This window comes from Zea mays, chromosome 4 (assembly GCF_902167145.1).
Source record: "Zea mays cultivar B73 chromosome 4, Zm-B73-REFERENCE-NAM-5.0, whole genome shotgun sequence".
Taxonomy (NCBI): Eukaryota; Viridiplantae; Streptophyta; class Magnoliopsida; order Poales; family Poaceae; genus Zea; species Zea mays.
In genome coordinates, this window is record NC_050099.1 from 171,917,189 (window position 1) to 171,933,288 (window position 16,100).

A 16,100-nucleotide genomic window follows, 5' to 3' on the forward strand; every position below is an offset into this window, starting at 1 on the left:
CAAAAGCCCTTCAGTGCAGTTCGACTACTGCCGCTGCTATCGGCTATCCTTACCAACTACTCGAGACTGACGAGTAAATCATGCATATGACTATATAAAATACTGTTTTATTATATAGATGTAGAGCAGTCTGCGGGCGATAGACAAACAAAAATTAGGATCATGTAAATATTCACCCGTACTTTACCCGACACGTCGCCGTCCCTACCGGCTACCGTGTTCGTCATGGTTGGCTGGTTGCTGTCTGTGGTCTCTGACGAGTGATCACTGCCTCTCCTCGTCTCGCTTTAAATTCTCCCTGCCTCTCCTCCATCTCGCTTCAGTAATCACTCCTCAGTGCTCACTAGCCCAAGTCGCCCTAAACCTAGCCCGGGCACCCGCCAGACCAGCCAGCCCAACAACGCAAAACGCGACGCGGCCACCGCCTTGTCCATGGGCTCCTCGGCGCAGCTCAGGCGGCTGAAGCCTCTGTACCAGCTGGTGGTGAACAACATCCTGACCATCGTGGCCGTGCCGCTCGCCGCCGCGGTCCTGCTCAAGGCGGCGGAGCTGGGGCCCGAGGAGATCCTGGCCCGGGCCCGCGCGCTCCGGCCGGCGCACATGCTCCTGGCGGGGTTCCTGCCGGCCGTGGCGACGGTTCTGTACCTGACGCTCCGGCCGCGCGCGGTGTACCTGGTGGACTACGCGTGCTTCCGCACCAACCCCAACTGCCGCGTCCCGTTCGCGACGTTCCTGGAGCACTCCCGCGTGTGGCCGGGCTTCGACGAGCGCAGCGTCCGGTTCATGACGCGCCTGCTGGAGCGGTCGGGGCTGGGGGAGGAGACGTGCCTGCCGTACGCGCAGCACTACATCCCGCCGTCGCGCGACCTGGAGTCCTCCCGCGCCGAGGCCGAGCTCGTCATCTTCTCGGCCATCGACGACCTGCTCGCCAAGACGGGCGTGTCCCCGCAGGACATCGACATCCTGGTGGTGAACTGCAGCCTGTTCGCGCCGACGCCGTCGTTCGCGGACATGGTCATGCGCCGGTACGGGCTCCGCGGGGACGTGCGCAGCGTGCACCTCGCCGGGATGGGCTGCAGCGCGGGGCTCATCTCCGTGGAGCTGGCCCGGAACCTGCTGCAGGTGGCGCCGCGGGGCGCGCGCGCGCTGGTGGTGTCCACGGAGACCATCACGCCCAACTACTACATGGGCAAGGAGCGCGCGATGCTGCTCCCCAACTGCCTGTTCCGCATGGGCGGCGCCGCGGCGCTGCTGTCCACCGACGGCGCCGGCGCGCGGTTCCGGCTGGCGCGCGTGGTGCGCACGCTGCGCGGCGCCTCGGACGCCGCGTACCGCTGCGTGTACCAGGAGGAGGACGAGCGCGGCAACGTGGGCATCAACCTGTCCAAGGACCTGATGAGCATCGCGGGCGACGCGCTGAAGGCGAACATCACGGCGATGGGGCCCCTGGTGCTGCCGGCGTCGGAGCAGCTGCTGTTCGCGCTGTCCTTCATCGCGCGCAAGGTGCTGAACGACCGGGTGAAGCCCTACATCCCGGACTTCCGCACGGCGTTCGAGCACTTCTGCATCCACGCGGGCGGGCGCGCCGTGATCGACGAGCTCCAGCGAAGCCTGACGCTGTCGGACGAGCAGGTGGAGGCGTCGCGGATGACGCTGCACCGGTTCGGCAACACCTCCAGCAGCTCCCTCTGGTACGAGCTCGCCTACATCGAGGCCAAGGGCCGCATGCGCAGGGGCGACCGCGTCTGGATGATCGGATTCGGCTCCGGCTTCAAGTGCAACAGCGCCGCCTGGGAGTGCATCCGCCCCGCCGCCAACGCCGACGACGGGCCGTGGGCCAACTGCATCCACCGCTACCCCGTCCACATTCCCGACGTGCTCAAGCACTGACCCGACTACAAGCCTGCGTACCGTACCGTACGTACGTCCACATTCCCGACGTGCTCCAGCGGCTCCCGTACATGTGCGCCCGGGGAACGGGTGTGTTGTGGTCCGGAGCGTTGTATACACGTACACTCGTTTCGTCTTGTGTCCAGATTTCTTTATCTATCATGTAATATGTTTTTCCCATTTCTTTAAAATCCATGTACACTTTCTATGTAATACAGCTACAAGTCTCACGTACCGGTTAAAACGGTTTTCAAGTTTTTAATAAATATTATTCATATTTATTGCTTTAAATCAATTGATTTTAAACAAGGCCACGAAGAAAGAACGTGTGCAACACCCACTCCATTCATTCAAAAAGTGCTACCTGCATCTGCATGCATGGCACCGTTGAGTGCAGTGGAGATCCAGATTGGTCACTGTTTTCTCCTGTGGTGTGTGGGCTGTGGCTGATGCTCCCTGTGCCTGCGCTTGCCGTTGCCACTGTGCGGCTGTCGCATGCACGGCCTGCCAAGTGCCAAACAGAGACAGGGGCAATGTCCATGTCATTTCAGTGCTGTCGCTGCCGCGGATTAATTGTCCCAGCTGAGGCTGACACCGGCGCCGCGTGCCGGCCGTCGCCTTTAGCGCATGGTTTTCTTCAAGGCTCCGTCCTCGCGAGTAGCTCATACAGTACAGTACAGTACGTGTTGGCGGTGCGGACGCTTGCCTGCTCAGTGAATGCCCGGCTGCTCACGCTCCTGCACCCAGCACCCGTACATATGCTTCTGCTCTTCTGGACGTCGCCACCGTGGAAATGCGCCGCAGCTTGCTTCGTTTGCCTTGGGAATTGGGATTGGGAAGCTGTATCGTTTTATCGATGCCCCGCCATGGGAGAGACCAGAAGAGAGGATGCGCATGCGCTGCTGAACGTGAAGCGCCCGCGGGCCAGGCGGCCGAGGGCGTCAGGGCGGACGCGCCGTCGCGGTCCCGCGGCTGGCTTTCCTTTTCCGAGCCGGCCGGTGGCCGCTGCCTGTGCGCGTCCGGCCGGTTGCCATTGCCACCACCGAATTGAACCCAGAAGATACAGATCGCCGGGGGTCCATGTCCATCCATGAAATCCGATGGATCCATGCATGGTGATGGCAGATTGGCAGTCACCGAACCGAACGGCTAAAACGGAGACGATTCAATTCGCCAGTCAGATCGCCTGTGAGTCATCACTGCCCTTTTTGCGTTTGCAGATAAAGGCGAGCCCGCCTAGCTCTCCTCTCTCCCAACGCCTGGAAAGTGGAAAGGCAACGACATGATCGCCGGAGAACCGTCTGCGTCATTTTCAGCACCGGAACATTAATTCGGTGACAGAGGCAAGGTGAGGACTAGGGACTAGTGTTTTTTAGCTCCTCCTTGAGAGAGCTAAAGGAGCTAAAGCATTTTAGTCACTTTTAGGGCTTTGTGTTTGAAAGTTTAGCTTTTAAACTGACTAAATTTTAGTCACTTTTGTTTTGGTCATGTGGATCCAATCAAGCCCTAGATCATGAGCCGCATCCATGCAGATGAACATATACTCCCTCCGGTGCAGTAAAAGAAGTCATCCTGCGCGTGCACAAAAAGAAGTCATAGCACGCGTGGGTCTGGGATTTGGACGTTGTTGCCCCTAGTAATTGCACAAAAAAAGATGCATTTAAGAGGAATTGAACTTGAGACCTCCAGTCTTGAATGCCTTGGAGCTGCTGCAACAACCAATCAAGCCTGCTTGTTTTAGTAACGTTAATGCACCCATATCCCTATTTAATAGGGGCAAACAGGGAAAACTCTATGATAATTAATCACTCCTTGGTATGCACAATCATGTCCTAAACGACTACCTTTACTGCACTGAAGGGAGTATGAAATTAATGTGTTGTGCACGTACGACTTTGATGTCCGGTCCCGTCTGCTTCTATGACGATGCGCTCAGCAGGGGCAGATCTAGAACTTTCCTATGAACCTGACCAAACCTACTAAATTTTCTTCCTTTTAGTTTAACTATTTTATACTAGGTTAAGTAGATACTTATAAGAAACAGAGACGTAGACATGGAAAATTAGTAGAGGATAAACTAAACAGTTACAACGATATAATCTCACTAAATCATGTATAATACACATATGAACCATAAAAAATATAATGAAATTATACTATATACATTTTAAATTCTAGCAGAGGCAGGAGCGATTAGGATAGGAAGGCACAAGCCCCACAATCTGCACCGCTAGATCCGTCTCTGACAATAAACTATTGAGATTTGCATTCTAGTGTGTATATCATTCTAACTTCTAAGTAATAGTAGGACCGTTTTAATTGTAAACAGTTATTAAGAAAAAAAAACAGAAGTTACAACTCGATTAAATACACCCTAAAATTAAATAGACCACCCTACAAGTGACGTCTTCACCAGGGAAAGACAATTGCTTTTGAGTCTTTGATGCTAGAATGTTGTAGCAACTTAGGGTAAAAATGTTAGATTAATTAGAGTAGAGACTTTGTCGGGGACCATAATTAGGGGTATCCCCAAGACTCGTAATCTCAGCTGGTAACCCCATCAGCACAAAGTTGTAAAGGCCTGATGGGTGCAATTAAGTCAAGGCTCGGTCCACTCAAGGGGCACGATTTCGCCTCGCCCGAGCCGGGCAAGGGCAGCCGACCCCGGAGGATTCACGTCTCGCCCGAGGGCCCCCTCAAGCAACGGACACACCTTCGGCTCGCCCGGGGCCCAGTCTTCGCCAAGAAGCAACCTTGGCCAGATCGCCACACCGACCGACCGTATCGCAGAAGCATTTAATGCAAGGATGGCCTGACACCTTATCCTTACGCGCGCCCTCCAGTCGACAGAGCCGAAGTGACCGCAGTCACTTCGCCGCTCCACTGACCGGCCTCACAAGAGGACAGCGTCGTCTGCGCTGCTCCGACTGCTGTGCCACTCGACAGAGTGAGGCTGACAGCAGCCAAGTCCGGCTTCGGGCGCCATAGGAAGCTCCGCCTCGCCCGACCCCAGGGCTTGGCCCCCGTCTCGGCCCCGGACGACGAACTCCGCCTCGCCCGACCCCAGGGCTCGGACTCGGCCTCGGCTCCGGAAGACGACGAACTCCGCCTCGCCCGACCCCAGGGCTCGGACTCAGCCTCGGCTCCGGAAGACGACGAACTCTACCTCGCCCGACCCAGGGCTCGGACTCGGCCTCGGTTCCGGAAGACGACAAACTTCGCCCCGCTCGACCCCAGGGCTCGGACTCAGCCTCGGCTCCGGAAGACGACGAACTCCGCCTCACCCGACCCCCGGGGCTCAGACTCAGCCTTGTCTTCAGGCGATGGTCTCCGCCTCGCCCGACCCGGGGCTCGGACTCGACCTCGGAAGACAGACTCGACCTCGACCTCGGAGGAGCCACCGCCTCGCCTGACCCAGGGCTCGGACCGACCACGTCACAGGGGGGCCATCATTACCCTATCCCTAGCTAGCTCAGACTACGGGGAACAAGACCGGCGTCCCATCTGGCTCGCCCCGGTAAACAAATAATGATGGCGCCTCGCGTGCTCCATGACGACGACGGCTCTCAGCCCCTTACGGAAGTAAGGAGACGTCAGCAAGGACTCAACAGCCCCGACAGCTGTCCTTCCGCAAGGCTCCAGCACTCCTCCGACGGCCACGACATCACATGAACAGGGTGCCAAAACCTCTCCGGCTGCCACGAGGGCATGTACTTAGGGCACTAGCTCCTCTCTGCTAGACACGTTAGCACACTGCTACATCTCCTATTGTACACCTGGGTCCTCTCCTTACGCCTATAAAAGGAAGGCCCAGGGCACTCGTACGAGGGGGTTGTGGGGGATAGATATCCCCCGGGTCCACTAAAAGAGTAAAAGACCTCACGAAAGGCCCAAGGGCCCAATAAATCGTAAGGTCATTCTTTCGTGGGCCTGGGGAGAGACAACCAGCAAAGCAGAGCGACATGAGGCCGGATTGGAGCAAACCCGGACGGCCCACAACGTCGAGCGAGTGACCGCAACAGAGATCCGACTTTCCCGCGCTGGAGGCCCCATGCAACGGAGCCGTGCGGGGATAAGTCGGCAGGGTTACGTGGAGATAAACTCAAGCAGTTCACTATCTTTTAGCTACTCGTTGTTATCATATCCACATGTATTGCCCCACGGTCGAGTATATAAGGCCTAGGGGGCACCCCTTCAGATCGATCGACACTATTACTTAGCCACCGACATCAACTCTCTGCACTCTCAATTCAGAGAGCTCTCTTGTAATATTGTCCACCAAGCATACTCACCAGGACGTAGGGTGTTACGCATCTCTAAGCGGCCCGAACCTGTAAATCTTGTCCACTGTCCCTCGTGCAATCGGCACGAACCATTTTGCTACAGTTGTCGACACCGTCCTACTCCTAAAAACACCTTGAGGGGCAACCCCGGGTGTGCGGTCGGACCCAAAACACCGACAGCTGGCGCGCCAGGTAGGGGGTGTGTCGACGATCCAAGCTAGCTCAATGGCCGTCACCTTCTACAGCAAGATCACCCTGCGTCCCGGATCCGTATTCTGCTTCGGAATAATCTCATCCGTAGCGGATGAAGAAGGAACTCTACACCGCATTGCGGATCCGCCGGAAAAGAAGTCTCCTCCAACAAACTCCGAAAATGCCGGAGAAGCGCAACCTCCGGCTTCCCGGAAAAAGATCGTCTCCGGAAAGTCGGGGACCGAGGGCCCGCTGACCCGGAGAACTCCACTGTCTACTTCCCTGACAAAAGAATGGACACAGATCGCGAGGAAGAAGGAGACCAAGGGGAAGCAAGTCGTTCTTTCCGTTCCTCCGCCCTCAAAGGAGAACGGAAAGAAGGTCGCCACAACGACAGTACCATTCTACCCCGACGTCCTCTTCATCGGGAGAGTGGAGTCGCCTACCGTCTCCGACGACGAGCCGACCGCATCCGGAGAAGAACCGCCTCAACGAGAATCCCGCCGACGGAGGAACCGGCGCAGGAACATTCGACGACATCACGCGGCCGGAGAACGGGATCCGGAGCAGCCTGTCTCGCGAGACGAGGTCTCGGAGATAGGAGAGACTTCGGAAGAACGCGTCTTCAGAGAACGAAGGAACTCCCGACGACGTGATCGCCGCCGGGCTCAGGAGCAAGCCGAGCAAGATGCAAGGCAACGCCGGGAGAATCCATTCTTCGGGCGCAACCTGAATCCCGACTTCGCCCGAGCTATGAACACGCCGAGCGAAGTCGGAGGGGTACTAACTCGGATAGCTGATGGACTCCCTCGGACTCCCGACGCTGAGGGCTACCGACGACTGTTCACCCAGGCGGCCAACCATCTTCTACCGCTCGCTCACCCGCCGAACGATCTACGACACGCCATCAACAGTCGCCGAGACGCGCGAAGCTCCATCAATGCTTCGCGCGAACGGCGGCATGAGAACGAGATCCGCCGCCGGGAGGAGTACGACAGGGATCATGGCATCCCAGCTCAAAGCCAGGCCACCAGAACTGAGTCGGCAATGGCCTCAACTGGCGGCACCACCCGGGGGCGGTCGAGGAACCACAACCACTACTCCCCTCCCCGGGATAGACATCATCCCCGACGACAGGAGGACACGTGCGAAGTGTCTGCTCTTACTCCGGGCCTTAGGGCCATCCAATGGCCTCCCAACTTCAAGGTATCCAATGTCGATAAATATGAACCTAAGCAAGATCCAGGGGGTTGACTAGCCGTCTACACCACCGCTGCTCGAGCTGACGGGGCGTCCGAAGACATGATGACCGCGTACTTACCCATTGTCCTTGGGCAAGACGCGCTGCAATGGCTGCGACATCTACCCCGATACTGCATCGACGACTGGGGCGACTTCAGTCGACGCTTCACCGCCAACTTTCAGTCCCTCTCCGACAAGTCGGCGCAACCGTGGGACCTCAAATCCATCAAGCGCCGGGGGGACGAGACTCTCCGGTCGTACCTCAAAAGGTTTCAGACCATGAGAAATCGTATCCCCGAGGTCACGGAGGCGGCCGTGATCGAGGACTTCTACAGAGGATCCAATGACTCGGCTTTCGTCCGAGCCATACTATAGAAGGCGCCGACTACCTCCGAGGAGCTGTTCCGGGAAGCCGACCTCTACATCACCGCCGACGAGCGGGCCCAGGACCTCATCGGAAGAGCAAAGCCCGCACCGGCAGCACCACGACGCGACGCGAACCAGCAACCCGACAAACGATGGGAGAAGAGGCCTCGCGAAGAAGTACACGCCGCCGGACCACCTGCCTCTCGCACCCGAGGAGGACCTCGTGGAGGCGAACGCACGCTGGACGACATCCTCGACGCCCAGTGCATGTACCACAAGGACATGCGCCACACTCTTCGTAACTGCCGGGACTTCAAGCATTCCGTCGGACACGACCGACCCTTCCAACCTCTACCTCCTCCTCCGCCGAGGGGAGGACCAGATGAACCACGACAACCCCATCAGCAGGAGGAGGGAGGAGGAGGAGGAGCTTTCCCACGCGTCGACAGGGAGGTCAACGTCATTTTCGGCGGACATGGGTCGCAGGAGAACAAAAGACAACAAAAGCTCAACGACCGCCAGATACTGGTGGCGACCACCGGTCCTTCCGCCCCATACCGGTGGTCGGAACACCCGATCACTTTCACTCAGGAGGATCAATGGCTCAACTTCGACCACCCAGGCAAATACCCGCTCCTCGTCGATCCGGTGATACGAGAGAGCCGGGTAAAGAAGGTGCTAGTGGACGGGGGGAGCAGCATCAATGTCACCTTCCCCCGGACACTCCAAGGCTTGGGAGTTCACCTCAAAGAGCTCCACGAGTCGGACACCCCTTTCTTCGGCATCGTGCCGATGGAAGGGGAATACCCGTTGGGCCACATCTACATGCCAGTCACCTTCGGAACTCCGGAGAACTACAGAACCGAGTTCCTGAGGTTTGAAGTGGCGAACTTCGACTGCGGGTACAACGCCATCATCGGGAGGCCGGGACTGGCCAAATTCATGGACATCCCTCATTACACGTACATGATACTGAAGATGCCAGGGCCGCAAGGAATCATAACTGTGCGCGCCGACTTCCAAGGCGCCGCAGAGTGTTTCCGAGTGGCCATCCAAGCAACCCTCACCACCAAGCCGTCGGTGGTTTCTTCGACACTGTCGAACTCTAAGCCTGAAGAGGACCTCGCAGTACCGGCGAACGAAGCTCAGGCCGTGACTTCTATGCGGCCGACTGAAGAAACCAAGAGGATCAACCTGGGGTTCGCTGATGAACGCAAGACTGCCATCATCAGCTCCAGCTTTGACGACAAATAGGAAAGCACGCTCGTCCAGTTTCTGCAAGATAACCGAGACGTATTCGCATGGCAACCTGCGGATATGCCGGGAGTCCCAAGAGAACTGGCCGAGCACAAACTGAAGGTCTACCCCCAGGCAAGGCCGATTCGGCAAAAGCTACGTCGTTTCACGCCTGACAAGAGAGAGGCCATTCGCGCCGAGTTAGCTCGCTTGGTCGCGGCCGGATTTATTAGAGAAGTGTTACACCCCGAGTGGTTAGCCAACCCTGTTCTTGTACTCAAAAAGAATAAAGTGGATTGGCGCATGTGCGTCGACTACACCGATCTCAACAAACACTGTCCGAAGGATCCCTTCGGGCTCCCGAGGATAGATCAGGTGGTGGACTCCACCGCTGGGTGTTCTGTGCTGTCTTTCTTGGATTGCTATTCCGGATACCACCAGATTAGTTTGGCGAGGGAAGACGAGGAAAAAACGGCGTTCATCACTCCGTTTGGTGCTTTCTGTTATACCTCCATGCCATTCGGCCTCAAAAACGCTGGAGCGACTTATCAGAGAGTCATCCAAACGTGCTTAGCCGATCACTGGGGCAAGCGTGTGGAGGCATACGTAGATGATGTGGTAATCAAAATGGAGAATTCAGAAAACTTCATTGAAGACTTACAGCTGGTTTTCAACAGTCTGAGACGGTATAGATGGAAGCTTAATCCCGAAAAATGTGTTTTCGGGGTACCAGCAGGAAAGCTACTCGGGTTCATCGTCAGCCACCGAGGAATTGAGGCTAATCCGGATAAGATTGAAGCTATCATGAAGATGGAAGCGCCTCGATCACAAAAGAAAGTTCAGCGACTTACTGGATGCATGGCAGCTCTGAGCAGATTTATATCCAGACTGGGGGAAAAAGGTTTGCCATTTTACAAGCTACTCAAGAAGGTGGATAAGTTTCAGTGGACTTCAGAAGCACAGGAAGCTCTAGATGCGCTGAAGAAATTCTTGACAACGCCACCAGTACTGAAGCCACCCCGACGAGCTACGTCAACTCAACCAGCTGAAGATCTGCTACTGTATATCTCTTGCACGACTCACGTGGTAAGCACCGCGTTGGTAGTCGAGCGAGTAGAAGAAGGACATGCCTACCCAGTGCAACATCATGTTTACTTCATCAGTGAAGTTCTAGGCCCCTCAAAGAAAAAGTATCCTCAAGTTCAGAAGCTATTATATGCAGTACTTCTAACTGCCCGCAAGCTACGTCACTACTTTGATGACCACAAAGTCATAGTAGTCACTGGTTTTCCAATAGGGGATATTCTTCACAACAAGGAGGCCATTGGCCGGATAGCCAAATGGGCTTGTGAATTGGGATCTCATGACATCGAGTTCCGACCTCGCACTGCCATCAAAAGTCAAGCACTGGTTGATTTCGTATCAGAGTGGACTGAACAGCAAGTACCAGATAACCCAGAGACTGCAGAAGTGTGGCGAATGTATTTTGATGGCTCGCTGAGGTTGCAGGGAGCAGGAGCAGGAATTCTCTTCACCGCACCTGGAGGCGAGCACCTCAAATATGCCCTCCAGCTGCTATTTCCGGCCTCCAATAATGCAGCCGAGTATGAAGCTTTGATCCATGGATTGAACATCGCCATATCATTGGGCATCAAGAGATTGATGGTATACAGAGACTCTCTGGTAGTCATTAGCCAGATAAACAAAGAGTGGGATTGTTCAAGCGATTCAATGGGAAAATACTGTACTGTCGTCCGAAAGTTGGAAGACAAATTTGAGGGTCTGGAATTTCATCATGTAGAAAGAGATCGGAACACAGCAGCCGATGTACTATCCAAGTTAGGATCCAGTCGAACTCAGGTCCCACCCGGAGTCTTTGTGCAAGAAATACTACAGCCGAGTATCTCAATGGATCAAACAGAAGAGTGCAACATTATAGATCAACCCGAGTCAGACTCTGATGACTGGAGAAGGTCGATCATTAAGTATATAAAGAATGAGGAAGAACCAGACGACAAGAACTCGGCAGAGCGCATTGCCAGACAGTCGGCTCACTATACACTCATTGGGGAGACCTTGTACAGAAGGGGTGCATCAGGCGTCCTCATGAAGTGCATTCTCCCGTCCACTGGGAAGCAACTTCTGGAGGAGGTCCATGCTGGGCAATGTGGAATACATGCAGCCTCCAGAACACTAGTCGGGAAGGTCTTCAGGTCAGGATTCTATTGGCCAACAGCAAAGAATGATGCAGCCGAGTTAGTTAAGAGGTGCGAAGCTTGCCAATACTTGTCAAAACAACAACATCTGCCAGCACAGCAACTGCAGACCATACCAGTAACTTGGCCTTTCGCATGCTGGGGACTGGATATGATTGGACCTTTCAAGAAAGCTCAAGGGGGATACACTCATGTATTGGTAGCAAACGACAAATTCACTAAATGGATAGAATTCAAGCCCATTGCTTCTTTAACCTCTGCTAAGGCCGTGGAATTCATACAAGACATAATATTCAGATTCGGGATAGCAAACAACATCATAACTGACTTAGGATCCAACTTCACAAGTTCAGAGTTCTTCGACTTCTGCGAGCAAAAGAGCATTCAGATCAAGTATGCGTCTGTAGCACATCCAAGGGCCAACGGGCAGGTTGAGCGAGCCAACGGGATGATACTGGAGGCACTCAGGAAAAAGGTCTTTGACAAGAATGAAAAGTTCGCAGGAAAGTGGATAAGGGAATTGCCCTATGTCGTTTGGAGCCTAAGAACCCAACCCAGCCGAGCTTTGCATGGAAACACTCCTTTCTTCATGGTCTATGGGTCAGAGGCAGTGCTACCCGCCGATCTCAAGTTCGGGGCGCCAAGGTTGATCTTCGAAAACATAGCAGAAGCTGAAGCCACCAGGCTGGAGGACATTGATGTACTTGAAGAAGAACGGCTAAATGCGGTAATCCAATCAGCACGGTATCAGCAGACTCTAAGGCACTATCACGACAAGGCTGTGCGACAACGATCCTTCTCAATAGGAGATCTCGTCCTCCGCCGAATTCTAACGGGGGAGGGACAGCACAAGTTATCGCCCTTATGGGAAGGACCCTTCATGGTAGAAGAAGTCACTCGGCCCGGATCGTATCGTCTCACTCAGATGGATGGCACAGAAGTCGGGAACTCCTGGAACATAGAACACCTCAGAAAGTTTTATCCCTAGCTGTATTTCAAAAACTGCTGGGACGATGATGTACTCTGTAAAGTGGAAATATGTCGTCAATAAAAAAGAGGTTTCAAAGATACTCAGTTCGTTTACGATTGACTTGCATTCTTACTTAACTCGGGGTGACCACTATGCCCTACTAACGGAGCAATCGACTTAAGTCGGCAGCGACTTAAGGCGGTGCAACATGCTCACGCTTACTTAAACTCGGGGTGACCACTATGCCCTACTAACGGAGCAATCGACTTAAGTTGGCAGCAACTTAAGGCGGTGCAACATGCTCACGCTTACTTAACTCGGGGTGACCACTATGCCCTACTAACGGAGCAATCGACTTAAGTCGGCAGCGACTTAAGGCGGTGCAACATGCTCACGCTTACTTAAACTCGGTGTGACCACTATGCCCTACTAACGGAGCAATCGACTTAAGTTGGCAGCGACTTAAGGCGGTGCAACATGCTCACGCTTACTTAAACTCGGGGTGACCACTATGCCCTACTATCGGAGCAATCGACTTAAGTCGGCAACGACTTAAGGCGGTGCAACATGCTCACGCTTACTCAACTCGGGGTGACCACTATGCCCTACTAATGGAGCAATCGGCTAAAGTCAGTGGCGACTTAAGCCGGTGCAACATGCTCATGCCTATGCAATTCAGGGTGACCACTACGCCCTATTAACAAAAATAATCGACTTAAGTCAGCAGCGACTTAAGGCGACCTGACGTAATTATGATTACTCATACAGGGATGACTTCTATATCCCGTAAACAAATTTCATAATCATCGCGCATCATTTCACCACTGCAAATCTACGAACTGATGAATTCTGAGACAATAAGAGAGTAATTATATCATTCGAATGCTGAACTGATGTCCTCTAACAAATACTCAATCATGCTAACCGCGCGCTCAAAGCACGCAAAATGTTTCTCTATTTCGCAATGTCTTTCTCAGGAGCGACCGACGAAGAAGGGCGACTCGAGGAATCAGGGGCAGCATTCACATCAGCCCTTATGTCTTCAGGAACAACCACGCCGGGTCTCCTCATCAAGATTCGTCCCGCCCGAATAGCCTTGTCCATGGCTCTGTCGCGCTGAGCTTTGAGAGTAACAGAAGTTTCTTCGGCAACTTTAGCAGCCAGTCGAGCAGTTTCTAACTCCTGGACAATGGATTTTTTGGAAGCTCGGAGTTCTTTGATGGTAGCATCCTTTGCTGATATCAACTGCTTGAGGCGGGTCACTTCGTCCGCAGATTCCTGCAGCTTACAGCGTTGATTGTCCAATTCCTCTATTGTAAAGCGGTGACTCCTCTCCAAGATGGTCAGCGAGTTGCTAGAATCACGATACAATCTGTCAAGACTGTCACGAGAGGCAGCGAGGATACACTTTTCTTCCTGCGAGCAAAAATCAACTCCTTCAAAAACCAAGCAAGTAATAGGAACACAACAAGGCAAAACACAGTTTTGTAAATTACCTTTTCAGAATCGAGCTGAGCATGAAGAGAAGAACTCAGTGCATTGGCGTCATCCAAAGCAGCAGAGACTTAACCCAGTTCAGTTTGGCTCTGAGAGTACTTCTCCTCGAAGTCAGGACACCGCTGGACCAATTCAGCCTAATCTCGGGAATGTTTTTCCTCAAGAGTTGAAATCCGTCGAGTCATTCCTAGCAAGAGATAATCAAACAAAACGGGGTCAGAAGGTAAAGCAGTCCACAGTGAAGGCAAAGAGAAGCAAAAAGGCACTAACCAGCGTTGGTTGCCTCCAATTCAGAGACGCGATGTTGAAGTGACACTGGATTCCAACATGCAAGAGACGAAGCTACTTCTGGGACGGAAGCACCCTGTAGCCTCAGCTGGCTAGCCATCCCGTCCACCAAAGCCTGATGAGGAAAACAGATGAGTGTAATGACAACAGTTCATACAATGTGAAAATCAAGCTAAAATACATCACAGTACCTGGAGGTTGGAAAAGAACGAAGGGATCCCCAAATCAGGAGAGATCAGTTGATAATCAGGCGTGAGGCCACCACCCGAAGCAGCTTGCAACGAACCAGTAGGAATCAGCTCGGTGCCTTAAACAGAGCCAAACACTCGATCAGCGGGGACGCTGCCCTCTAAAGCGACTCCCTGGTCCACGGTTTGGGCTACCACCATACAGCCAGAGTGTGGAGGAGATCCCGCATGAACATCCATGGAAGTACAGGAAGGAGACCCTGCTCGGGCACCCTCGGGGGCTGGGTCATAGTTTGCACTGCCCACTTGAGCCGGATCATCCTCGGCAGCACCCTCGGGGGCTGGGCAGTGGCTTACACTCTTCACCTGAGCCAAGTCATCCCCGGCGACATCCTCGGGGGCTGGGCATGTGTCAGCACCATTCTTGAGGTCCAAGCTCTCTGCAGTAACCACCTCTAAGGTTGACGGGCCCTCAGTTACTTCCATAGGACCAGGACGATCCAAGTCAGTCTCCCGACCCTCGAGATCGCGCTCTAAGGTCGACGAGGCACGGGATGACCTCAACCCAGCATCAGGCACGTCAGCGCAAGCCTCCATTGCACCATCATCCACTGGCTCCGATAACAAGTCCTCTGGGACCATATCCTCAAGAGTCTGATCAAAGTTGGCCAGTGACAGTTCTTGCAGACCAATGAGGGCAGACAAAGCAGGAGAGGGAACTCCACTACTTTCACCGCTGGCAATGAACTGCCGACTGTTTTTCCGAGTCAAAGGAATCTCATTTTCTTCCTCCTCGTCATCCACATTGGCAACACAAGCAACACCCCCATTGGGGTCAGCAACAGATGGGGCACCCCCATTGGGATCAGCAGCGGATTGGGTACACCCATTGGGGTCAGCATCGGTAAGTCCAGTCGCGGGCACTTCTTCAGTAGCAGGAACCGAGGTACCAGCGTCTTGATCAAAACTGGATACTCGCCGGAGGCGTCTTCTTTTCTTCTTCTGCTCATCAACAGAAGGATCAGGCTGATTGGCTCGGCAAGGGCGCCTCGGGCGAGTACTGACAGGCTTCTGAACATCCAAAGTCGTATCAGCCTCTGGGAGGGGCGCCACTACCAACGCCCCAGCAGGAGCAGCGTCGGATGAATCCTCAGCTAGCAAATCAAGCATAACGCTTATTTCTGCATCACTAGGGTTCAGGGGCACCTCAAAATGGACCTGCCGTTCGTCATCAGGAATCTCCCCAAGCGAGGCAACCAAAGCACTAACTTCTTCAGTAGAGGGTCGCACTCTAAGGCCCAAACTGCCATCAGTAATAGGTGGATTCGACACAAAAAGGGTGAAGGCTTTGGGAGGAGGCAGGTTCCAGGCCGAGTATGCCACTGGAGCACCAACATTTGACACTTTACCCCTAAGGATCATCTCTAGTCGACTCACCAAGTCTGCAGAGGGAATTCTTCTGTTAGTAACCCGAGTTGAGTCGGCTAGCCCTCGATACAGATAAGCTGGGTAGGCCCTGTCTTTCAATGGCTGAATATTCTTGAAAACAAAATCAGTAACCACAGCTTCAGCAGTCAGACCCCTCTCTTTCAGCAGTCCAACTTCAGCTAGCAACACACCTGCCTCAGCTACCTCCTGATCTGTGGGAGACTTGGTCCAGCTTGGGGTGCGAACGTCCGGCTGTCTTCCCGACCGGGAGGGGAGAGAATTCCCATAATTCTCAACTATGAAC

General features: G+C 54.1%; 1 protein-coding gene across 1 annotated transcript; it reads left to right on the plus strand.

Annotated features, from left to right (window-relative positions):
• The first annotated feature begins 316 nt into the window (after positions 1-316).
• LOC100191738 (3-ketoacyl-CoA synthase) lies at positions 317-2,181 on the plus strand. The gene has a single exon (NM_001137166.2). The coding sequence runs from the start codon at positions 433-435 to the stop codon at positions 1,888-1,890; it is 1,458 nt and encodes a 485-aa protein (NP_001130638.1). The 5' UTR covers positions 317-432; the 3' UTR covers positions 1,891-2,181.
• Positions 2,182-16,100: the final 13,919 nt, after the last annotated feature.

Coding starts and splice junctions, on each gene's coding strand:
- LOC100191738 (NM_001137166.2), top strand. CDS start 433: ATGGGCTCCTCGGCGCAGCTCAGGCGGCTGAAGCCTCTGTACCAGCTG.